The 24,385-nt window shown below is 55.9% G+C and overlaps 2 protein-coding genes across 3 annotated transcripts in view; both read left to right on the top strand.

Annotated features, from left to right (window-relative positions):
* The first annotated feature begins 917 nt into the window (after positions 1-917).
* On the top strand, positions 918-12,589 carry SLC39A14 (solute carrier family 39 member 14). The gene is made up of 10 exons (XM_036396550.2): positions 918-970; positions 3,787-3,848; positions 4,056-4,325; positions 4,446-4,632; positions 6,567-6,736; positions 7,236-7,358; positions 7,665-7,850; positions 8,436-8,643; positions 9,484-9,668; positions 9,902-12,589. The coding sequence occupies exons 3-10, from the start codon at positions 4,071-4,073 to the stop codon at positions 10,046-10,048; spliced, it is 1,461 nt and encodes a 486-aa protein (XP_036252443.2). The 5' UTR covers positions 918-970; positions 3,787-3,848; positions 4,056-4,070; the 3' UTR covers positions 10,049-12,589.
* Positions 12,590-14,686: 2,097 nt separating this feature from the next.
* The window catches only part of PPP3CC (protein phosphatase 3 catalytic subunit gamma), a 49,520-nt gene continuing 39,821 nt past the window's right edge, over positions 14,687-24,385 (top strand). For both annotated transcript variants that reach the window (XM_036396649.2, XM_036396648.2), the window contains exon 1: positions 14,687-14,833. In XM_036396649.2, the coding sequence (XP_036252542.1) occupies positions 14,782-14,833 (52 nt within the window). In that variant the 5' untranslated portion in view covers positions 14,687-14,781. The remainder of the gene's footprint in view (positions 14,834-24,385) is intronic.

Raw genomic sequence — 24,385 nt, 5'->3', positions numbered from 1 at the left:
ATTTTTTAGGGGGTCCCAGATGGGATTTTGGGGTTCCTGAGTGGGGTTTTTTAGGGGACCCTGGGTGAGATTTTTGGGGAGTCCCAGATGGGGTTTTGGGGGGCTCCCAGGTGGGATTTTTTAAGGAGTCCCAGACAGGGTTTTGGGGTTCCCAAGTGGGATTTTTTTCAGGGGTCCTGGGTGAGATTTTTGGTGGTTCTGGGTAGGGTTTTTTAGGGGGTTCTGGGTGAGATTTTTGGGAGTTCCTGAGTGGGATTTTTGGGGTCCTGGGTGAGATTTTTGGGAGTTCTTGGGTGAGGTTTTTGGGGATTCCCGGGTGGGATTTTTGAGGTCCTTGGAGGGATTTTTTTAGGGGGTTCTGAGTGAAAATTTTGGGGATCCTGGGTAAGGTTTTTGGGGGTTCTGGGTAGGATTTTTTTAGGGGGTCCCAGGTGAGATTTTTGGGAGTTCCTGGGTGGGATTTTTGGGGGAGCCCGGGTGGGATTTTTGGGGTCCTGGATGAGGTTTTTGGGGTCCCAGGTGAGATTTTTGGAGGGTCCCGGGTGGGATTTTTGGGGTCCTGGATGGGATTTTTGGGGTTCCCTGGTGGGATTTTAGGAGTCCCAGGTGAGATTTTTGGGGGTCCTGGGTGAGATTTTTGGGGTCCCGGGCGGGATTTTTAGGGGCTCCTGGGTGGGGTTTTTGGGGGTTCCCGGGCGGGATTTTTAGGGGCTCCTGAGTGGGGTTTTTGGGGGTTCCCGGGTGGGATTTTTGGGGTCCCGAGTGGGATTTTTGGGGTTCCTGGGTAGGATTTTTGGGGTCCCGGGTGGGATTTTTGGGGGTCCCGGCGCTGCGCCGCTGAGGGAGCGGGGCCTGAGGCGGAGGGGGCGTGGCCGGGGGCGGCGGCAGCCAATGGGAGCGCTCCCCGTGCCGGCGGCCGCGCGTGCGCGCTGCGCGGCCCCGAGCGGCGGCGGCGGGAGCGGTAGCGGAGGTAGGACCGGGATGGACCGGGACAGGCACGGGACAGGCACGGGACAGGCACGGCAGCCCTGCCGTGCGATGGGAAACCGGCTGCGGGAACGGGCCCCGCGGAGAGGGAGGCAGCGGAGCGGGGGGAGCGGGCTGGGGCCGGCCCCGAGCCCCGGATGGGGATGGGGGATGCAGAGAGGGATGAAGGATGCAGGGAGCGGCTGTTTAGGGTTTGGGGCCTGTCCTTGGGGCAGCCATGGGAGCTCGTTTTGGGACAGGCCGTGGGGTCTGGGGCAGAGGAGGGTGCAGGTGGAGGAGGGGTCGGAGGTGCAGGACCCTGTTATGGAGTGCAGGACTCAATTTTGGGGTGCAGGCCCCAGTTATGGGGTCTGACACCACCAGTGCAAGCTCTGGGACCACGCAGCGGCGGTGGGATGGGGAGAGGGGTGGGATGGGGCAGGGAGCGGGCGGCAGCAGCTGCTCCAGCCCGGGGGGCACTGGGCAGGACTGGGGGGGTCCCTGTGGGGTGCGATGCCCGGGGGATATCCCGGTTCCGCTGCCCCTCTGCCCGCCCCGGGCTGGGATCACGGGCAAGGAAAGGACAGGACTCCGTCCGGAGGCTCCAGGGTGTCGGTGACCCAGGAACGGGTCCGCTGCCAGCCCCGGGACAGCCGCAGGGCACGGAAAACCTCCGGCTCCTGGAGCCCTCCTTGCCGCAGGACACGTGGAGCGCGATTGCTCCGGAAGGCCCCGCGGGCTCCGGCCGCCCCCACAGGAGCGCGATGGCTCCGGGGCTGGAATTCGGGGTCCCGCTGGCCCTGTCCCCTCCCGGTTTGCGGCAATCCCCGCGCGGGATTTCGGGGCTGACGTCGCCGGGGTCATGCTCGGCTGTGCCAGCGGTTCCCATTCCCGGCCTCACCTTCGGGGATGTGCGGATTGCGGCCGGGACCGCTGAGCTCCGGGAAATGCAGCCCGGCGAGATGGGCAGGGTCTGCCCGGCCTCGGGAGCTGCGTGCTGCTGTCGTGGCATCGCTCCCGGGCACATCCCTCTCGGGCAGCCGTCCCTTGGCGTGGCAGCGCTCTATCCGTGCCCCAGCCCGATAAAGTAGGTCAGGCGCTGGCTCCGGGCTCTCGGAGCGCATCCCGGAGCGAGAACGCCCTTGAAGGTAGCGGGCAGGAGGTCGGGGGGCTCCGCGGGGGTCGCAGCTGGCGGTGGGGATGGCGAGGCTCGGTGTTCTTTGGTGTTTGTCCCGGGATGCTGGGCTGGGTGTGCTCGGCACCCTCCTGCCTTGCCCCGGGATTGCAGCAGGTCGGAGCCCCCCGGGATGTGCCTCTTTGGGCTCTTCCCTTCCGTAGGGGCGGCTCCTCCACCTCGTTTTGCCCTAAAACGGAGCGAGCCTGTGCAGCCTGTGCCCGGCTCTGCCCTTCCTGCCTTTCCTTTGGCAGCGGGGGGAAAGTTGAGGTCCGGTTTTCCAGCCTGGATGTATCCGGCTCAGCCCAGCTTTGGGAGAAACCCCCGGGAGGGGTTTTGGCAGCGGGGAGAGCTGCGTGCCTTGGCACTCGTGTGCTCCATCGGTGTGCAGGGAGCAGGAGGGCTCCCGGTGGCACCGGGGATTTGTGGAGCACCCGGCTGGAAAGGGCAGCGAGCAGGACGTGCAGCCAGCCGGGACAAACCTTTGGAACGTTGGGCTGTGTGCCAGCACCTGTGGGAGCCTGGATGTCCCACGGAGCCCAGGAGGACTCACCTGGAAGGGTGGGTTGGGATAGGGAGGCAGAGGAAGGGTCTGGGCTCGCTGGGAGATGCTGAAGAGGCAGAGATCCCTCGGGTCTCCCCACCCAGCAGGGTGTTCCCAGCAGCAGCACCACTCTGGATGGGCTTCCTCCCTCATTTTGGGAGGAGAGGGGTTAAGTCAAAGCATCCAAGCTAAGCCCCGGCAGGAGAAGGCTAAAAGCTGCCGGAGAACAAAGCTCACAAAGTGGTGGTAAGCTGGTAAAACCTGTGGGAATGTGGGAGCCTTCAGGGGCAGTGGGGTCCTGCATGGGGAGCGGGGTCCTGCGGGTTCCCTGCAGCCCCTTGGCATGGAAATCCTGGCCCCAGGTTATTTTTGGAACAATTGCTTGGCCGGGCCTCAAAAACGTCCTGGTTTTTAGAAGAGACTGGAGCCTGTAAGCTGTCAGCACAGGCCAGGCACTGTGGGGTGTCCAGGGCTGGGTCAGGAGCACCGGGAGCAGCTCCAGGGGGATCAGGAGGTGCACCTGGAACCTCACACTGGGACTGGGATGGCTGCTGCATTGATGGAGGCAGCAGATTTTTATTTTCTCCTTGCCAATCCCAAATTTGCCGTCCACCTCTCAGGGAAGCTTTCCCAGGAAGGCAGCCTGAGCTCCAGGCTCCTGGGAGCCTCCCAGGGTGGACGTGCAGGTCGTGCCTGGCGTCCCCTCCTCTCCCTGCGCCCCTTCCTTTGCACCCCGGGGCTGTGCCACCCCTCTTTTATCAATTCCCGGCACATATGAAAAGGACAGAGAGGGCAAGGATTGATTCTGGGCAAACACTATAAAGGCACCTACAGTTAGAGCAGGTAAGCTCACTCGGTTCATGGTAATTATCCTGGTTAAATTATAACCTCATGAACAGGCCACCTCTGTCCCCAGGGCTGCCTTGTCCCTCCGAGCGCTGGCATTGAGGCGTTTGTGTCCCAGCCTCGGTGACACCGAGGGGACCCACGCGTGGCCAGGGCTGGAGAGTGACTGCTCACCCCCCCCAGAGCTGATTTGGGGCTGGCAGAGCTGGGTTTTGGCACAGCCCTGCCTGCTTCCCGACCATCCTGCTCTTCCCAGGGTCCCCGAGGTGCTGTGGAGCTGGAGAGCCCCCAGGAGCCGTGTGCTGGCAGCCCCCCACGGTGAGTGAGGGGCTTGGGGTGGCTCAGGGTGGAGGAGGAGGGGGTGGTTTTGCATGGAAACATTGTGGAAAAATGCTGAGACCTCCGTCCCCTGAAGATAAATCATGTTCCCCCTTTCCCTGAGGATAAATCCATCGGTGGGGTGGAGCAGCCGTGGTTGGAGCGCTGGGAATGCCAAAGCCAACAGCAGTGTGGTTTCTCTCCCAGCATCCCAGAGGCACCATGATCCCCAGCGTGGGCCCCCGGAGCTGCTGCCTGCTCCTGCTGCTCTGCCTCCTCCCCTGCCCGCAGGTCCGGGCGGGCAGGGACGGCCCCGGCGTCTCGGCAGCCTCCTTCCTGCAGGATCTGCTCCAGCGCTATGGGGAGAGCCAGACCTTGAGCCTGAAGGAGCTCAAGGCCCTGCTGAACCGCCTGGATGTGGGAGTGGGACACGCCAATGTCTCCCAAACACCTCAGCAGCGCCTGAACCTCTCCCGTGTAAGGAGGGGACTCCCAAAACCTCCCTGTGGGCCCCCAAAACTTCCCTGCACATTCCTGAAATCTCCCTGCGGAGCTGTGGGGATCTCAAGGCACATTTCTGTCCCTTCCCTCCCGCAGTGCTTCAGCTCTGTGGAGCTTTTTGCCATCCACAACCTGAGCGAGGGCTCCCCTGTGGGGCACAGCGAGTTCAAGGAGTTCTGCCCCACCATCCTGCAGCAGCTGGAGTCGAGGGCGTGCGCCTCCGAAAACCTGGAAAATGAGGAGAATGAGCAGACAGAGGAGAGCAGGCCCAGCTCAGCTGAAGGTAATTGGGGTGCTGGGGGGGGTGCTACAGACACTGCCTGGTTCTGGAGCTTGGGGACATGAGGAACAGCCAGTTCCCACTCCTGGGAGTTCCCTCCTCCAGCAGCTGGCAATCCTGACCGAGTTTTCCTTGCTGTGGATGGTGTCATGGTGTGGTTTTGCTGGGATAACCTCTGTGCCTCCAGGATAGCTGGATGAGGAGGGGACTCTGCTGTGGGTTCCCCTGGGTGGGAGGGGGTGACCTGGAGGGACCTGCTGGCCTCCAGCTGCCGGTGGATGCTCAGCCAGCTCCCGCCCATCCCGGTGCCAACGCTGCCCAAGGTCTTGGATCAGCGGCCCTGAGCACAGCTCAGCTTCTCCCACGCTGGGGCTGGCTGGGGAAAACCTTTTCCAAGCAACCCCCTGGCTTCATTCCCACCTTCCCTGCAAACCCAGGATGGTTTTGTCGCAGCTGGAGCACCCGGAGCACAGGGAGCTGCCCCGGAGCCTTTCCCACCTGCCCGGGTCCGGGCTCTCCTGAGAGCCTCGGTAATGTCTGGCCCTCGTTTCTTCTCGTTCCGCAGTGTGGGGCTTTGGTTTTCTCAGTGTGTCCATGATTAACGTGGCCTCCCTGCTCGGAGTCCTCATCGTGCCGTGCTCCCAGAAGGCCTTTTTCAGCCGGGTGCTGCTGTTTTTCATCGCGCTCTCCATCGGCACGCTGCTCTCTAACGCGCTCTTCCAGCTCATCCCAGAGGTGCGGTAGAACGTCCCTGCCTCTCTCCCGTCTCCGGGGGCAGCTCCGTGGGCGCCCTCTCTGCCTCCACCCCGCCGAATCGATCCGACCCCTCGTCACCCGAGGCTCAGGGCTTGGCTCAAGGGGCTGTGCAGGGCTTTTCTCACCCCTCTGAGCACCAGGAAACCCTCAGTGTCCTCCGTCCCTGCCACGTCTGAGGAGTGGGAATGTGCTGGGAGAAGCTGTTTGCTCCTGCTCTGGGCGTCCAGGAGTTTATCCCTTGGAGGGATGTGCTGAGCCACATTTGTGGCAGCAGTACTGGCATGAGCCAGAGGGGAAAAAAATGTGAACTATCCATGAAAATATGATCAAATATCCATATAAAAACACAGAGAGCAGCCTGGCTTCCTCTGGAATCAGCCAACTTTTAAAAATCCTTTAATTGCCTTTTTTTTCCTCCCCTACCTGATTTCCCAGCCCAATGTTCCCACAAGGGTTCTGCCTTCCATGAGGTATCCTGGTGCTCTGATGGGACCGACAGAAATATCGCAAATTAATTGTGTTGTAATTGCGCAGTTCTGGAGCTGAATAAATCCACCCGGATTGGAAACCTTTGGAATGTGGTCCAGGTGCCTCCTCAGAGCATGAGCTGGATTTGGCACATCCAACCTTAAAATTCCAGTGGGTTTTTCCCCCTGGTGTTGCCTGTTTGCTGCCAGGCAGTGAACGCCTCATCCGTGCTGGCAGTGGGATGTTTTTCCGAGCTTTTCAGCTCCAGAACTGCAACTTTTATTTGCTGGACATAAAAAACCAAGCGCCTCTAATTCCTGATCTGCCAGGAATTGAAATGCCAGAGGTACCCTCCAGCCCTGCCAGCACCCGGAGCACCCCGGCTGGGACTGGCTGCAGGATGGGGCTGAAGCGTACGAGGTGCTGGGGGGACCCAGGAGCTCTGTGGCTTGGGAACGGCCCATGGAGCAGAGCTGGAGGCTGGCTGGGCCGTGGCCTGGCTGCCAAAACCCAGCTGAGATTCCCAAAGCCGCGGAGCGCCGGGTTCGCCCTTTGGAGGTGGCGCCAGATGAACAACAATCACTAATGAATGTCCTCTTCTCTCCCTCCCTCCTCTCTCTGTGCTGTCGGTGTGGATTCCTCCCCTGCCCATCCCCACGTTGATCTCGTCCCTTCCCGTCTCCCGTCTCCCGGGGTGGGTTTGGCTCTGCCAGTCTGGGGTTACGGTTTCCTCTGCGTCTCCGTCATCTCCCTGTGCTCGCTGGTGGGAGCCAGCGTGGTGCCCTTCATGAAGAAGACATTTTACAAGCGGCTGCTCCTCTACTTCATAGCTCTGGCGATTGGAACTCTCTACTCCAACGCCCTCTTCCAGCTCATTCCCGAGGTAGGGAGAGGACTGGCGGGTCTGTGCTTTTCTCTCTCTCTCTCTCTCTCTCTCTGGGGCTGTTTCTCTCTCTCTGGGCGCTCGCTGGCTGGAGAAGGGGAAGGCGGCGCCGGAGGGGAGCCCAGAGCGAGGTATGGAGGGCTGGAAGCCACTCGGAGCTGGAGTTTGGAAGGGAATGGCTCCAGGGAGATCCCTGGTTTGTTTTATTGCCTTTTCTGGCTTTTTCTAGCTCTGGAGGTAGGTCCCAAATCGGTTTTGGCATCCCTGCCCCAGGGCGGGTGCTGGATCCAATGCCTCGGGGCACAGCCGGCTTGGAGGAGGGAGTGAGGGAGATTAAAGGTGCACAAAGGTGTTTCCTGAGCTTGTCCCAAAGCAGCTGCTCCTCAGAGAGAGCTCAGAGCTGTGTCACCCCTCCAGTGTCACCCCAGGGGCAAAGGCAGATGAAGGACACTGCCAGGGCCTGCTCCTCATCCTCTCCTGGGTCCCCTCCTGCCTGCAGGCATTTGGATTCAACCCTCAGGAAGATTATTGCGTTTCCAAATCCGCTGTGGTGTTCGGGGGCTTCTACCTCTTCTTCTTCACAGAGAAGATCCTGAAGATGCTCCTGAAGCAGAAGGACCAGGTGAGGTGGAGCAGGGGATGGTGAGGTGGGAAACAGCGGGAATTTTGGGATGGAAGGGTGGGAAACAGCAGGAATTTCAGGATGGTGGGGTGGAAACAGCAGGGATATTGGGATAGTGGGGTGGGAAACATCAGGGATAATGGGATGGCTGGGTTGGAAAAAGCAGGGATAATGGGATGGTGGGGTGGGAAAGAGCAGAAATTTCAGGGTAGTGGGACAGGAAAGAGCCGGAATATCAGCATGGCAGGGTAGGAAAGAGCAGGAATATGGGGATGTCTGACAGCCCTGAATCCCCTGATCCCACAGCACCACCATGGGCACAGCCACTACGGCCCTGAGGCTCTGCCCTCCAAGAAGGACCGGGAGGAGGGGGTCACGGAGAAGCTGCAGAACGGGGACATGGACCACATGATCCCACACATCACCAGTGACCTGGAGTGCAAGCCCCCCCCTGGGGATGACAAGGCTGTGGTGGGCTCCCTTTCTGTCCAGGTGAGCGCCTCATCCTGTGGCATTGTGACAAAATCCCAGCTGTCAGTTAAAACCAGTTCTGCAGCCCAAATTCTCTGTGTGTGGTGGGACCTGTGACCATCAGGGGTCGAGGATGAGGGAGGAGACGAGGATCTGACTCCATGTTTCAGAAGGCTGATTTATTATTTTATGATATATATTACATTAAAACTATACTAAAAGAATAGAAGAAAGGATTTCATCAGAAGGCCAGCTAAGAATAGAATAGCAAAGAATGATAACAAAGGCTTGTGGCTCAGACTCTCTGTCCGAGCCAGCTGGGCTGTGATTGGCCATTAATTAGAAACAACCACATGAGACCAATCCCAGATGCACCTGTTGCATTCCACAGCAGCAGATAACCATTGTTTGCATTTTGTTCCTGAGGCCTCTCAGCTTCTCAGGAGGAGAAATCCTAAGGAAAGGATTTTTCATAAAAGATGTCTGCGACAGGACCGAACAGCTCCGCTGTGCTGGTTTCATGATTAGTGGGGTGGTTTTCCCATCTGGAGGAGGGATCAGTGACCCCATTTGGGTGCTGATCCCTATTTTGGGGTGCTGTGGCAGGACCTGCAGGCCTCCCAGAGCGCGTGCTACTGGCTGAAGGAGGTGAGGTACTCGGACATTGGGACTCTGGCCTGGATGATCACGCTCAGTGACGGCCTCCACAACTTCATCGACGGCCTGGCCATCGGCGCCTCCTTCACCGTGTCTGTCTTCCAAGGGATCAGCACCTCCGTGGCCATCCTGTGTGAGGAGTTCCCACACGAGCTGGGTATGTGTCTCCTTGGGGCTGCCCCTGCTCCTGCTGGCTCTGGAGTCTGTCCTTTGTCCATCCAGAAAGGCAGATTTGGGGTGGAATAAACAGTGATGCTGCTGAGAGGGGGGAGAGGGAGGGCTGTAAACTGCTCTGAGTAATCGCCGCTCTAAAAATAACGAGGTAATATGATGTCTGAGATTTAAATTTAGATGGAGGCATCTGAAGACAAAAAAAAACCCCTCAACACCTCGTTGGTTTGGGAGGGGGGAGGCGGGTTTGGGTGGGAATGTCTGAATTTGGAGTGGTCAGTGCAGGGGAAGCAGGTTTGGGTGTGAATGTCTGAATTTGGAGAGGTCAGTGCAGGGGAGGCAGGTTTGGGTGTGAGTGTGTGGGTTTAGGGACAGCGCTGTGGTCAGTGAGTGGGAGGTGGGTTTGGGTGTGAATGTCCAAATTTAGGGGCAGATGAGGAGGGAGGTGGGTTTGGATGTGAATGTCTGAATTTAGAAATAGTGGAATGGTCAGTGAAGGAGAGGCAGGTTTGGGTGTGAATGTCTGAATTCAGGAGTAGTGGAATGGTCAGTGAAGGAGAGGCAGGTTTGGGTGTGAATGTCCGAATTTAGGGGCAGTGTGATGGTCAGTGCCCAGTGCCAGCAGCCACAGGGAGCCCACACTTGAGCTGGCACATGCTGTGATGTTTGGGGTGTTCTGTGCACTCCAGGAGGGATTGGACTCTGATCCTTTGTGTCCCTTCCAGCTCGGGATATTCCAGGTTTCTGTGAGTTCAAGTCGGTGCTGTCCCAGTGCTGCTGACAGCCCTTCCTTCCTTCCTCATCCTCCCATCTTCTTCTCCCTCAGGGGACTTTGTGATCCTGCTGAATGCTGGGATGACCATTCGCCAGGCACTTTTCTTCAACTTCATCTCTGCCTGCTGCTGCTACGTGGGCCTGGCCTTCGGCATCGTGGCCGGCAGCCACTTCTCTGCCAACTGGATCTTTGCTCTGGCTGGAGGGATGTTCCTGTACATAGCACTGGCTGACATGGTAAATCCTGAGCCCCAAATCCTGAGCCTGGAACCCTGAGCCCTGGGATTTTTTCCTAGGAAAAGCTCTGCTTGCTCTCAGCCTGCAGGCACGGCGGGGTTTGCTCTGTCCCCTTGGCACATGCAGATCTCTCTGCTTTGGCTGAAATCCCCAGAATGGGAGGCTGGTGGGTGTTTGCTGAGGAACAATGGGGCTGTCACTGAGCCCTGCCATCCCAATGTTTCCCCCTGCAGTTCCCTGAGATGAACGAGGTGAGCCGGGAGGATGAGCAGAACGGCAGCGCCCTGATCACCTTCGCCATCCAGAACGCGGGGCTGCTCACGGGCTTCACCATCATGGTGCTGCTCACCATGTATGCAGGGCAGATCCAGATAGGGTAGGACCAGCCCGAGCTGCAGCCCTGATCCAATTTTTCCATGGTGTTTTTTTTTTTGGGGGGGGGGGAAGGGTTTTTTCTTTTTTTTTTTTTCCTTTCCTTTTCCTGCTGCAAACATACAACAGTACCTGTGCGGGCACTGACGTCACACTACAGGAGAGACATTGCTTTGAAAGCTATTCCATGGATTTTTTTTCTGGTTTAAGGCTGAGGAGAGTGGAATTCCCCTTCCCATAGGACTGACCTGACTTTGTCCAGTGTCATATCCCTTCTCTCCTCGCCTCTCCCAGGAAGGATGGAATGGGGAGACAGGAGCTGCTCCAGCCGTGCTGCTCCTCTCGTGGTGCTTGGAGCGTTCCCATGGCACATGAGGCTGTCCTGACCCCTCTGGGGCTGTGTGATGGGGACAGACAGGGACAGACCCTTCTCAGAGCGCTCCCCACAGCCAGCCCTCAGAGCTGTGCTGAGGATGAGGAGGATGTCACCATCATCCAACTGCTTTTGCTCCGTTTCAGCCCGGACAATGCCCTGGCAAGAGTGGGGTGAAGAGGGCAGGGGTTTTAAAGCACATTTTGGGTGTCAGTGCTCAGGGCAGAGCACACCAAACTGGGTTGGAGTGACACTTGGGCTGCTGGGAGAAGCCTGCCAGGATGCCCTGACCCTCCCTTCAGTCCATGCTGCTGGAAGGAGGGGAAAGCCCAGCTCCTTCTCTGTGAGGGCTGCTCAGAAGGGGATGAGAGCAGAGCCCTGCCCGGCCGCAGGCTCCAGCCCAGGGATTTCTCCTCAGGCTGTGTCCAAGCTCACGGTGACACCCAGGAACAGCCACCAGTTTTTAAACAGTGCTAAGGTTCAGGGTGGGGTGGGGGGTGTTTTTAAAAGCAAAACTCAGACTGTGAACCTCTTTAGGTTGCGTGTTCCCAGCCTTAGGGAGTAGCCAGAGAAGGGTGTTCCAGGCACTTCCCAGCTCTGCCTCCGGGCTGGCGTTCCAGATTCACTAGGTGAATTACTTATTATCATATTGATAAGGTTGTCCACCCCACCTGTGTTGCTTGAGGATCCCTCACACCCCTTTTTCCCCCTCGTCCTGTACTTGGTGTAAGCTTGTGGCCGTGTGGGTTCAGGGGAATCCCTCATGGTTTGGTGCTGGATTGGGATGGAGGAGAAGTGCAGGTGTTTGTGAAGTGTTTGTGAAGTGTCTTCCTTCACTGCCCACCTGTGCAGGTGTGTGGGGTGTGACAGGGTGGTGGCACCGTGCTGGAGCTGAGGCTCCCACACCTTCCCTTTGCCCTCTGAGGAAAGCAAACCTGAGGCTGTGCCAGGTGTTATTGCTGCCCATCTCAGACAGAGGGCCCTGGCAGCGTTGTACCCTGGCTGGATCTCTGTAATCCCTGAATTCCTGTAGTTCCCAGCTGGGTGATGTTCCTCCTAAGCTCCCAACAGCTGTCACCGAGCCCGTGCCCTCTGGCAGTGCCAGGATCCTCATGGATCATCACCTGCACTCTCAGTGGCTTTTCTAGTCTGGCCATTTGTCCCCTCAGCAGCCCTGGCTCTTGGCTTTGTCCTGCACCCCAAAACCTAAATATCAGTTCTGGAGGGAGCCTTTTTGGGATGACCTGAAGGTGCCACACAGTCCTCGGGTGATTCCCTCAAGGAGAGACAGGCTCTGCTTTGTCCCATGTGGTGTCCCTTGTGGATTGTCACCAAAAGTCTCTTTTCCCACTGGAGCAGAGCAGCGTGGCCTGTGCTGGCTGGGGCAGTCATTCATGGCAGGCATTCCCTGTGCTGCAGGTTCCAGGACCAAAGGGGCATTGGAAGCTCTTTTTCCTTGCTTGAGAGAGCTGCAGCCCCAGCTGACTGACTGGATGTGGAAAATCTGAGTCCTTTCACTGGCACAGGTGCCCTCTGCTCTCTCTCAAGGAAGCATTTGGAAAACACCATGTGGCTGGCAGGGCACAGGAGCTGCATCCCGGCTGGAAAAGCCTCCCTGGGGGAGGACAGGGGGCAATGGGGGGTTTGTCCCCTCTGGACTGTGCCTGGGAGGTCCCCAGGAGCTGGGAGGTGGCAGAGAGCAGGGCTTGGTGTCCTCAGAGCTGGCAGGATTCACTGTGGCAATCACAACTCTGCTGTCTCCTTGTTTCCAGTTTATCTCTGTTTTCTGAGGAATCTGCAGCCCGGACATTTGGGATTAGGGGGTGAGAATTGAGGCTGCCCTGCCACCAAGGAGGGAGAGCTCCTGTTCCCCCTCTGCAGGGAACCCAGAGATGTGGGATTGAGGTGAGAATTGAGGCTGCCCTGCCACCAAGGAGGGAGAGCTCCTGTTCCCCCTGGGCAGGCTGGCACCTGCCAGTGGGAAAGGGATGGGAACCCACCCAAATGTAGCCCCTCGTGGATTTGCATCCGTGTCTCCTTCCCCTCGAGTTCCATCTCAGTATTTCAAATTATAACTCAGGTGTTGTAGGAGAGAAACAAAGAGCGTTAACTTAAATGTCACGTGAATTGTACAGATATTTGTAAAATTCCATAAATAAAATATATTCTGTAATGACGGAGGGTCCCAGGCGTGCTCGGCAGTGAAATCCTCCCTGCTGCTGGGGAATGGAGGGGTGGGAGCGCTGCTGGCTCAGGATTTTTCCAAGGGGAAGGCTTGGAGTCGGGCTGGGTGATGCAATCCCGCTTTTCCAGCTGGATTTCCCTGGCTGTGCAGTGCGGCGCGGCTGACAGAAGGTGGCACTGACAACCCCCAGCCTGCCCGCATGGCACGGCCTTTGCGGCTCCAAAAACCCTTCCTTAATTATTTATATATATATTTTTTTAAATTATTTTTCTGAAATATATTTCCAGACGGTGGTTTGGCTGGGAGGTGTGGGATGCTGGATTTGTCCCCAGCTCACACTAGCCAGGCTCCTGGCAGTGTTTTTGTCCTTGTTTTCCTACCCTCCATTAGGGAAAAAAAAGCAAACTTTGCTTTTATACTTCCCTCTTTTTTGCCTTTTTCTACACCATTCCCCCCCGCCAGCCAGCTCTGAGCAGCAAACTCAATTTTTAGAAACCCTGTTGCAGCTAAAGAAACCAAATCTTGATATTCTGAGGTGTTTTATTAACAAAAAATAATGTTTTATTAAGCAAGGAAGGTCACAGTGAGCATTGGACTTGCTCCTGCTCATCAGCACTTCCAGGGGGGCTTTGAGTGGGCTCTTTTCCGCTGCAAAATCCTTTTTTCTGCTGAATGCCTGGAAGCTATTACCTCAGAAAATGCTGCAGGATGGGGTCATGGAATTCCTGGAATGGTTTGGATTGGTTAAAGCCCATCCAGTGCCACCCCTGCCGTGGCAGGGACACCTTTTATTATCCAAAGTTGCTCCATCCTGGCCTTGGGCACTTCTAGGGATCCAGGGGCAGCCACAGCTGCTCTGGGAATTCCATCCCAGCCAGGAATTCCTTCCCAATATCCCATCTAAACCTTGTCCTCCTTCATCTTCAGGTGGTAGACACAGACCATCTTCTGTTTTGCCTTTCCCCCAGAAATTTTCTGTCTAAGGAATATCAGCTCTGGAGCCAGGCTGGGAGAGCTGGGGGTGTTCAGCTGGGGAAGGGAAAGCTCCAGGGAGAGCTCAGAGCTCCTTCCAGAGCCTGAAGGGGCTCCAGGAGAGCTGGAGAGGGGCTGGGTACAAGGGATGGAGGGACAGGACACAGGGAATGGCTCCAAACTGGGAAAAATGAGACTGGGGTGGGATTTTTGGAAGGAATGAGCGTGGGGAGGGGCTGGGATGGAATTCCCAGAGGAGCCGGGGCTGCCCCTGGATCCCTGGAAGTGCCCAAGGGAGAAGAGAAAGTTCCAGGGAGAGCTCAGAGCCCATTCCAGAGCCTGAAGGGGCTGCAGGAGAGCTGGAGAGGGGCTGGGGACAAGGGATGGAGGGACAGGACCCAGGGAATGGCTCCCAGTGCCAGAGGGCAGGGCTGGATGGGATACTGGGGAGGAAAGTCCTTTCTTAAGGACATTCAGGCACCTTTTTCCATGTCCAGTCTGGTTTTTTTCCCAAATGGAAGACACTGAAAAAGTGTGTGGGAATTTTACACCCCTGGTGTGACACTCCCTGAAATGTCAGTGTCTGCTTTGTGTGGGAACCTCCCGGATGTGTTTCAGGAAGAAACTTGGGACAAGGGATGGATTTCCACTGCCGGAGGGCAGGGATGGATGGGATACTGGGGAGGAATTCCTGGCTGTGAGGATGGCGAGAGGATAGGATAAAATCCCCAGAGAAGCTGGGGCTGCCCCTGGATCCCTGGAAGTGTCCAAGGCCACCGTGGGATAGTGGAAGGGGTTCCTGCCCACAGCAGGGGAGGCACTGGCTGATCCTTACAGTCCCTCCCGTAGCATCGATGGCAGTGCCCGAGGCTGCCCAAGCACCCCCAGCGCCATTCCCGCGCTCCCCCCTCAGCGCCGCCGCCATGTTGCCCCCCCGTTGCTTAGCAACGCCCCCTTCCCCTCCAAGATGGCGGGCGGGGCGGGGCGGGCGTGGCGCAGGCGCGGGCGGGGGGGGGGGGGGCAGAGGGCGGAGGGCGGTGTGGCGGCGGCGGCGGCGGCGGCGGGGGCGGGACGGGGGGAGCGCAGCGCCGCGGAGCCGCCGCCGGGGCAGCCCAGCGGGTCCGCCGGGAGCACCCGCGCGGCCCCCGCTCCGGGTGAGGGGAGCGGAGCGGGGCACGGCGGGCAGCGGTGCCGCCGCCGCCACCGCCACCATGTCCGGGCGCGGCCACAACAAGCTGCCGACCACCGAGCGCATCGTCAAGGGTGAGGGGGCGGCGAGGGCGCCCCCTGCCTGCGCGGGGGGCGCGGGGGGGGGCTCGGCGGAGGGGGGCCGCGAGAAATGGGGGGCGAGCGAGGTTTGAGGGGGTCCCCAAGCTGGGGGAGCCCCGAGAAAGGGAAGGGGAATCTGCCTGCTTTGTGGGGGGGCTCCTGGTTTGGGGGAGGCCGGAGAAAGGGGGGGGCGAAGCGTGATTTATGGGGGGGATCCCAGGCTGAGGGGGGAGCGTGGTTAAAGGCGGTCCTCTCCAAAGTGGGGGAGCCCGGAGAAAGGGAGGGAGGCTCATTTTGGGGGTCCCCAGGTTGGGGAGCCCGGAGAAAGGAGAGGGAGGGAGCGTGGTATGGGAGGGGGGGGCAGCCTGGTTTAGGGGGATATTCCCCAGAAATATGAGGGTATGCCTGGTTTGGGGGGGCTCCCCAGGTTAGCGGAGCCCCCCCGGCTGGGGAAACCCGGAGAAAGGGAGGGGGAGCCTGGTTTGGGTGAGGGGGACCTTTAATGGAGGGGGAGCCTGGTTTGAGGGGGGGTCTCCAGGGTGGGGGAGAACCGAGGAAGGGCGAGGGCAGCGTGATTTTGGGGGGGGGGGAGGTTCTGGAGGGGCACCCCCGGTAAAGAAGGGCCCTGGGGGCTGGGGGGCAGGGATGCCTGGAGCGGTGAGGAGGGGGTGCTCTGGTGGGTGACCCCCGTTAGGGAGGACTCTGGTTTGGGAGGGTTCATCCCCCGAGTGGGGGAAGATTGGGGGGAGGCTGGAAAATCATGGGGAGAGCGTGGTTTGGGGGGGTCATCCCCAAGAGAGAGGGGAGGGGGGGGCCTGGAGCAGCTGGAGGGGGGGTCCAGTGGGACAGCCCCCATAAAGGGGAGCCCTGATGGGGGGCTCGGGCTGGGGGGACACCCCCTGTTCAGTCAGAAACCTCTGCAGAGGAGCTGGGGGGCATCTCTGGTTGGTGGGGGGCGCCTGTGCTGAGGGGTGAGGGGGGCATTTTTAGCCCCCCCGGTCCAAGAGGATGCAGCCCCCTCCCTCCCTTCTGTTGGATGGGGGCATAGCGTGGGCACAGCGCTGCTGCCTGGCTGGGGGTGCCAAGGAGGGGGGTGACAGCAGGGGACATCCCTTTTGTGGGGGGGAATCCCCATCCTGGCCTGGGCCTCATCACACCCCCAAGATCATCACCCCCAGATTGGGGTGCTTTGGGTGGAACTGGGGTTCCCCTGAGGATTCGGGGGAACGGGGGGGATGAGAGCCGTCCCTGCCCTCATCCAGGCAGCCCCCCGTGTCTTTCCTCCCCCAAATCCCTGCTCCGTGTCTGGATGCCCTGCGGCGGGTGCCAGCTGGCCCCCTCTGCGGCCCCGTTATAGTAGGTACTATTTTGGAAAGAGCAGAAGACACCGAAGCAGTTAATGAGGAGAGAAATACGTTAGCGGAGAAACTCCTGGATCGGGAGGAGGAGGAGGAGGAGGCTGGGGGGATGCACATTTCGCTGCCCTAATTGATCCGGTGCCATCCTCGTCCCCATGCACCAGGAACATCCACTGGGTGCCTCAACTTTCGCCGGGAGGCTCCAAGTTACACAATCACCCCGTTATTAAACCTCCTCCCGCCATGGCTTCCATCATTCCGGGCCGCTGGAAAGCAGCAGATTTCCCAGGAATGGTTGTAATCCCCGGCCATGGAGCTGTACCCACCATGCTGCCATCTCTCCCTTCCCCTCTGGATGTGTCCAAGAGAGTTTTTATTTATTTCTTTCTTTATATATTTATTTATTTTTTTTTTCCTTTTTAGCCTTTAGCCTGTCATGTGGCCGATCACATGTTTGATGTTAATAACCTCAAACCCAGGGAAAGGGGATCCGGGTGGCAGCCGGAGCGTGGAGGCCCCTCGGGCTTGGGGAAGCTCCACGGTGGGAGGGTTTTTTTTTTTAATGGGAATAATCCCAAAGTGCTCCCAGATTTGGGGGGATCCGGGGTGTTCCCGGGGCCCTGCGTGTGCTGTGGTGATTTGTAGGTCTCCAGGCAGCCTGAGTGGCCGGTGCTGTCTGTAAATCTCCTGCTAAATCCCAGGCAGCTGCCTGTGTTTAGGTTGGCCTTGTTCAGGAAAGGTAATGGCAATGCAGCCATTATGATTCAGCTGAGTCGGCCGGATCCAGGCGCTCTCCCCGTTCCTGGGGCTTCCAGATCCTGGGAATCCCTGTCAGGGATCCTGCTGGTCCCTCTCAGGGCTTTGGCAACCCCACAAAAATCCTGCTCATTGCTGTCATTAATCCCTGTCCAGGTAGGGTGGAGGTTCAGGGCCTGCTCGCTCCAAAATCGCCCCAAAATCCTCCCAAAATTTCTTCTTATTGCCCCAGTGCCTGTGGAAATTTGGGGAGAAATATCTCCTTCTCAGGGCAGGGTTATTGTTTAAAGGTGGTGACATTGTTCGTGGTTATTAATAATTAAAAAGTGAAGATAAAAGCTCATTTTGTTCCGTGGAAAATGCCTGCAATTAAGTAGGATGTGGAATTTTAACTATGTTTAACCTATATATTTACATCTCCTGGGCCCTGCACAACGCCTGAACTGTAATTACGTTTAGTCAGAGGAAATACAGTTTTGAGCTAAAACTTGTACTGGGGGAGCTTCATTATTAAAATCACAAATTTTGGGGTGTGTCAAGAATGGATTTTTATTAAAATCTTGAATTTTGGGATAGGCCATGAATTGCTTTTTATAAAATCTCCCATTTTTGTGTGCTTCAGGAAACTTTTCTTATTCAAATCTTGGCTTTTGGGGTAGGTCAGCAACGGCTTCTTTTTAAATCTCTCATTTTGGGATTTGTCAGGAGTTCCTTTTTATTAATATCTCAAATTTTGAGGCAAGAATTGCTCTTTGTAGCACAGTCTTAGCAGGAATTTGATGGTGATGGAGACTATTAATGTCCAAATTTTGTTCTCCAAAGAGCATTTGGGAAGGTCCTGCTGGAAATCTGAGGGATTAGGGAGCCTGGTTGTCTGCATTAGCCCAAAATTGGGCTTGAATTACCTGGTGGATCCACGGGATTGATGGATCCACATCCTACAGAATCCACATTATTCAGGCAGGTGGGAATGGTGCTGCTGCAGTGGATGGAGCTCAGGGTGTTTAAAAGAAACCTGCAGAGCTTTTTTGGTCATATTTGGTTGAATTTTGTGGTCATTTTTTGGTTGAATTTTGTGCGCCTGCCCCACTCTTCCTGCCAGAAGGTGTAAAATCCTCTGGGAAGCAGAGCTGTGTCCAGTTGCATCCATGACAAATCCTTTAAAAACCTCAGATATTGCTATTTAGACACCAGAGCAAATAACCCACTGGGATTTTTCTCTATCCATGTGTTGTTATTATTATTTTGTGTATCATGGACAAAATGTTGGGAAGCTGCTGGGCTGGGAGCAGCCAGGATCCAGTGCCCTCTTTTTGCAGCTGATGGTGGAAGTCAGAGACACCCCTGATTCCCACCCTGCTCCAGAGTGCCTGGCTGGGATTCCTGAAGTGGTTTCCTGCTTTTCTGGGAGGGGGGTGAATCCCAGGAATTGGGGTGTAAAGCTGGGGCTGGTGCTGTAGCCAAAGGTGTCCTGGAAATGGGGGGGTTTTCCCAATTTGTGCTTTGCTGTCCTTTCTTAAGGACTTCCAGGCACCTTTCTCCATGTCCAGTCTGTTTTTTGGGGTTTTTTTTTTCCCAAATGGAAGACATTGAAAGTGTGTGTGGGAATTTTAAAGCCCACACACAATTTCAGTGTCCACTTTGTGTGGGAACCTCCCAGATGTGTTTCAGCAGGGAGAGGCACTTGGGACAAGGGGTGGATAAATGGGATATTGGGGAGGAATCCCTGGCTGGGATGGAATTCCCAGAGAAGCTGTGGCTGCCCCTGGATCCCTGGAAGTGCCCAGGCCAGGCTGGAGCACCTGGGCCAGTGGGAGGTGTGGAATGATCATGGGGTAGGGGATGCAGTGAGGTGATTTCAAGGCCCCTTATCCCCCAGCCCATTCCATAATCCACAATTCTGTGCTGTCACTGACCTGTTTCACAGCCAGCTGAGGCTTTTTGGGAATATCCCATAGCCTCAGTGACACCTCCACCCTCAGCCAAGGTGGAATCACACCCCAGGAATCTCTCCCTCCTCTCCCTGTGCCTCTGGAGCTGCTGGAGACACAGAGAAAATCCCAAGGGATTTGTTCCACGCAGCCTCTGGGGATCCCAAAGCCAGCCTCAGCTCAATCCCTGCCTCCTCAGAGAGTTCAGAGGCTCTTCCAGTTCATCTCACTGCCTGAAGATGCTTTTGGGGGATGAAAAATGTGCAGCTTTCTTCCCACCTTGTTTTTAATATCAGCTACAACTCTGGGAGCTCGAGTGTTGGATATTCTCCAGGTTGGGAGGTGTTGGGAATTTTCATCACGGAGCAAGCGCCGATAGGAAAGTCAAAGTGGCTTTTTAATTGAGGAATATCTGAAATTTAAAAGAGATTGTGGGGTTTTAAACTCACTGGTTTGTTTAGTGTTGATGTCTTGCAGGAATTGAGGGATATCTGGGGGGAAAAGGAGCTCTGAAAATGGCTAAAAATGGAATAAAGGCCAAGGTCCATGTGCTCGGACCTTGGGATGCCAAGGGAAAAGTGCGAATGCCACCAGGGTCAAGACGTGGAGGGGGATCCCTAAAAAGCAAGTTGTGTCATAATACAGCAACTTGGCTGGACAGGGCTCAAGGAGGTGTGGGGTGAGGCAGTCCTTAAAGCAGGAACCCCATGGGATCCCATGGAATTACTTGGGAACGTGAGATTTTGGGGGGATTTCCAGAAAAAAAAAAACCCAAAACTTGTCCAAGTAATTCCAATATTCTTATTATTGTTATTGTATAAACAGGAAAAGACGTTTCATTATCCATAAATGGGATGTGCTGGGAAAAGGGGCTGGTTTGTGGCTGGGCCAAGCTTGGGGCTGATTTTGCTGGATCTTGTGGCATTTCATCCCAAAACCAAGAGGTAAATAAATGTCTTGGCATGACACAAACTGTGTTCCTGGGATGCCCCAAACAGAGCCAGAGCTGCCTCATTTTGGGCTCAAACTGCCAGATCTCTGGGTGCTGGGATCCAGGGATGCTCTGCTGGCTAATGAACATCCTAATGAATGTGCTAATTAACAAAAATGCTGATGGCAAACCCCAAAGCCAGCCTCGGGCTCAAAACACCATTGGGGAGCAGTGATAAAGCATCAGGGCACGTGGATTGGGATTTGTCCCTTCCCTCCCAGGTGGGTGCTGCAGGTGGGCAGTGGGGAAGCTCCTGCCCCTCAGGATTCCCCTGTTTAATGTTATTTTTCTGCCTATCAGCCCGGGAAAGGTTCATCCCATTTGCCCTGCTCGAGGCCATGAAGGGCCTTGTGGCAATAAACGAGCCCAGATGAACTGGACACCGTGCCAAAAGGGGATTTTTTGATTTCATGAAAGGTGTCAGAGTGGGGAGAGCAGTGGCTTTGGGGCTGCTCTGGCTGCACAGACAAGGGGAGGCTGTTCCTTAGGAAGTAGGGCAGGGTGCTGGCTTAAAATAGCTCTGAGCGCTGGGCTGTGCTGAAGGAGCTATTTAGGTAAATCCTGGGGTCTCAGTGGGGGCAGAGCTGCCTGCTAATCTAAAGATACTCCTTGGGGATCTATATTTGTCCGGGATCCTTCCCAGCTTGGCCGCTTTTCCAGGTATTCCCTGCCCGTGTTTAGGGCCGGGGATGGCTCGGATCCTAATGGAATCCGACATCATTAAGCAGCAGGAATGAGGGAACAGGCCACGTTCAGGCATCAGAGATATCCCATCATGCAGGGCTTGGCTCTCAGAGGCTCCCAGGGGCTCCCAGAGGTCAGGATTGCTCTGCCAAAGGGGCACATTCCGCTGAGCAGGGTCAGGTGTGGAATCCTGGAATGGTTGGGGTTGGAAAAGGATCTTAAAGTTCACCTCATTCCACCTTCTACTATCCCACATTGCTCTAAGGCTCATCCAGCCTGGCCTTGGACACTTCCAGGCATGGGGAATCTGCAGATATCCTGGGAAAGCCCCTCAGGATGCAGGGGTTGGGGCAGAGTGAGGTGGAGGATGGATGCTCTAAAGAAAAGGAAATGTCAGTGCAGATTTTAAGGATTTTCCTGGCAGGAGGAGGAATGTTGGGCTGGCCAGGCTGTTCTCCTGATTTTCCAGCCTCTGAAACAAAGCCTCACTGCTGCCTGGTGGGAGCATCAGTTGAGTGGTGATTTTCTGGCATGAGGTGATCCTTGAGGTCCCTTCCAACCCAAACCCATTCTGGGATCTCCCTGTTTCCATTGAGGGGCAGTGGGATCTCCTCTCATTGGGAGCCTGAGGAGCTCAGGGGGGGTTGTTTCTCCAAAATTCTCCACCAATCTTCCACCTGGGGGTTCCTTTTGGCATGGTGGGCCTGTAAAATAAGAGTTTAAAGCACTTTCCCTGCTCCAAGGAGAATTTCCTAGGATGAATTTCCCAAGTGATTCAGGGTGAATTTCAGGAGAACAGGAGGAAGTGCTGTCAACCTAGATTGCTCCAGAAAATACTCCCTTTTATCAGCTGCTGAGCATAGCAGGACGTGGTAAAATGGCTTCTCAAACAGAATATTATCCCAAAGGTGATGTCCTGGAAAAATACCACGAGGGTTTCCTGGAGGAGCAGTGACCAGGGCACTGGAATTGCTGCTTCAGCAGTAGCTGGGGGCTCCTCTCATCCTGCCCCATCCCTGCCATGTCTGGGGAGCTGCTCTGCAGGCAGCACTGGCACTGATTTATCCCCATTTTGGGGGGCTGCTGTTTGCTTTGCAAGGGAACTGCTCTGGCTGATGTCCACCAGGAAGATTGGAATTCTGTGCAGCTCCCTGTGGACCATCAGCACCTTGGTGTAGTCTGAGGTGATGTGTGGGTACAGATATTCCCCAACCTGGGAATAAGCACCTCACAAGGAATATTTTATCCAGAGCAGCTGAATCCAGCGAGGATCCCACTCAGGGTGAGGGTTTGAGGCCTGAGATGGGAAGAGAAAAGAAACCAAGGCCCTGATTGTGTCAAAATTCATCATTTTGTGCTCACATTTCCCAATTATCTGTGCTGTGAGCCCTTTTTGCACACCCTGGCTGCTCCAGCAGGAATCTTTCTGGGGGTTGCTTTGTCCAGGATTCCCACGTGGATCAGCCTGTTGTTCCCTGGAGCACACATCTTGGAAGGACACAAAGTTGTGTTTGCTTAGAGCAGGTTTGAAATGGGATCCAGAAGCCCCTTGGGAGCCGTGGCAGGGTCGGGTTCACATTCCCGGGATTTGCCTTTTCCACACAGCCCCGCTGTGCCTCCATTAATGAGCTATTAGTGGCCAGGCTGGAACCTTGGCAAACAGGTGCTGAATTTCCCTGCCTGCTGACATCGAGGAATCCCCTCCCTGCTCCTTTGGGGAGCTCACTTTGGTTTTTTAAGTAGCTGCAGCTGTTTGCTCTTAACTTCCTCCTTTTCCTCCTCCTTTTCCTCCTCCTTTTCCTTTCCTCCTCCTGTTTTTTTCTTCCTCCTCCTTTTTCCCTCCCTCTTTTCCTCTTCTTCCTCCTCCTTTACCTCCTCCTCCTCCTTTTTCCCTCCTCCTTTTCCCCCTCATTTTTCTCCTTTTTTTTCCTTCTCCTCCTTTTCCTCCTCCTTTTCCTTTCCTCCTCCTGTTTTCTTCCTCCTCCTTTATTCCTCCTCCTCCTTTTTTCCTCCTACTTTTCCTTTCCTCCTCCTTTTTCCTTTCCTCCTCCTTTTTCCTTCCCTCCTCATTTTCCTCCTCCTCCTCCTTTTTTCCCCCTCCTTTTTCCCGCCCCCTTTTCCTCTTCTTCCTCCTCCTTTTCCTCCTCCTTCTCCTTTTCCTCCACCTGCTTTTCCTCCTCCTCCTTTTTCTCCTTTTTTTTTCTTCTCCTCCTTTTCCTTTCCTCCTACTTTTCCTTTCCTCCTCCTGTTTTTTCCTCCTCCTCCTTTTTCCCCCCCTCCTTTTTGCCTCCCTCTTTTCCTCTTCTTCCTCTTCCTTCACCTCCTCCTTTTTTACCTCCTCCTTCTCCTCCTTCTCCTTTTCCTCCTCCTCCTTTTTCCCTCCCCTTTTTCCTCTTCTTCCTCCTCCTCTTCCTCCTCTTCCTCCTTTTCCTCCTCCTTCTCCTTTTCCTCCTCCTCCTTTTTCCCTCCCCTTTTTCCTCTTCTTCCTCCTCCTCTTCCTCCTCTTCCTCCTTTTCCTCCTCCTTCTCCTTTTCCTCCTCCTCCTTTTTCCCTCCTCCTTTTTTACCTCCTCCTTCTCCTTTTCCTCCTCCTTTTTCCTCCTCCCCTTTTCCTCTTCTTCCTCCTCCTTCTCCTTTACCTTCTCCTCCTTCTTTTCCTCCTCCTTCTTTTCCTCCTCCTCCTTTTCCTCCTCCTTTTTCTCCTTTTTTTTTTCCTTCTCCTCCTTTTCCTCCTCCTTTTTTTCCTCAGGCTCTGCAGTGACTCCCTGGAATCCAATGAGAGGGGGACACTGGGTTTGTTGAGCGATGATTTTCTGGGAATACATTGATTTTGAACCTCTGGAAAGTTTGTAGAGCTGGAGGCTCTCAAAGAGAGAGGTTTTCCAGGCTGGAATTGCAGGTTTTTGGGCTCTGCTTGCTGAGCTGGCACTCAGTGATGTCCAGGCTCTGGACTGATTGGCTCAATGACAATCCCAGGAAAATCCGCATCAGTGCCGCTCATTAGGAGCCAAATCTGAGCTGGAAACTCGATGGGCCTTGCAAGCAGATGTGGATTTTATCACTTCAGGGAGGCTGAGGGTGCTCTCTGAGAGTATTTTGAGGTCTCTGATCCACGGGGAGTTTTGGCAGGAGCAGGAGCCGGACCAACACCACGGATCCAGCTCTGGCTTCAGCTTCATTGGGGATGTGGGGTGTGAGGAGCCCTGGCTGCCGTGCCAGGAGGGCTTTGTGAGCTGCCTGCTGTGGCTTAAGTCACCTCTGTTCTAATTAAACCCTCCTGGGTTTAATCCTGCCCAGAGCAGAGTTCCAGCTCCACCTGCTGGGACCGGCATCGGCAGCTGTGGCAAAACCTTGGCCCTGAGCTCTGCTGGGGAATCCTCCTCAGCAAAGGCACCTTGCTTGCTCCTGGCCTCGCTGTTTGCTGGCCAAATTCCCAGCAGAAGCAGGATAATCACTGCTATCCCAAGGATTTTAGGGAGCTGTAAGGTGTCACAGGGTGGTGAGGCACTGGGATGGTTTTCCCAGAAAATCTCTGCCTGCGCCAGCCCTGGAAGTGGCCGAGTCCAGGTTGGAGCAGCCTGACCTGCTGGAATGAGATCATCTTGAATGTCCCTTCCCACCCAAAGCATTCTGGAATTCTGTGATATTTCCTTGGGAATCCATGGCTGGCCTGGGGTCTGGGTGGATTTGGAGCCTCTTGCACAGCCCAGGTTGGAGCAGCCTGACCTGCTGGAATGAGATCATCTTGAATGTCCCTTCCCACCCAAAGCATTCTGGAATTCTGTGATATTTCCTTGGGAATCCATGGCTGGCCTGGGGTCTGGGTG

Source organism: Molothrus ater, chromosome 28, assembly GCF_012460135.2.
Source record: "Molothrus ater isolate BHLD 08-10-18 breed brown headed cowbird chromosome 28, BPBGC_Mater_1.1, whole genome shotgun sequence".
NCBI classification, from domain to species: domain Eukaryota; kingdom Metazoa; phylum Chordata; class Aves; order Passeriformes; family Icteridae; genus Molothrus; species Molothrus ater.
Note: the sequence above shows the minus strand (reverse complement) of the source record. Positions and strands in the feature narration are given on the sequence as shown.

Bases quoted from the DNA above. Each gene is read 5' to 3' on its own strand.
- SLC39A14 (XM_036396550.2), top strand. From the start codon at position 4,071: ATGATCCCCAGCGTGGGCCCCCGGAGCTGCTGCCTGCTCCTGCTGCTC. The intron at 4,326-4,445 runs GTAAGGAGGGGA...TCCCTCCCGCAG, and splicing joins AGCGCCTGAACCTCTCCCGT to TGCTTCAGCTCTGTGGAGCT. The intron at 9,669-9,901 runs GTAAATCCTGAG...TTCCCCCTGCAG, and splicing joins ACATAGCACTGGCTGACATG to TTCCCTGAGATGAACGAGGT.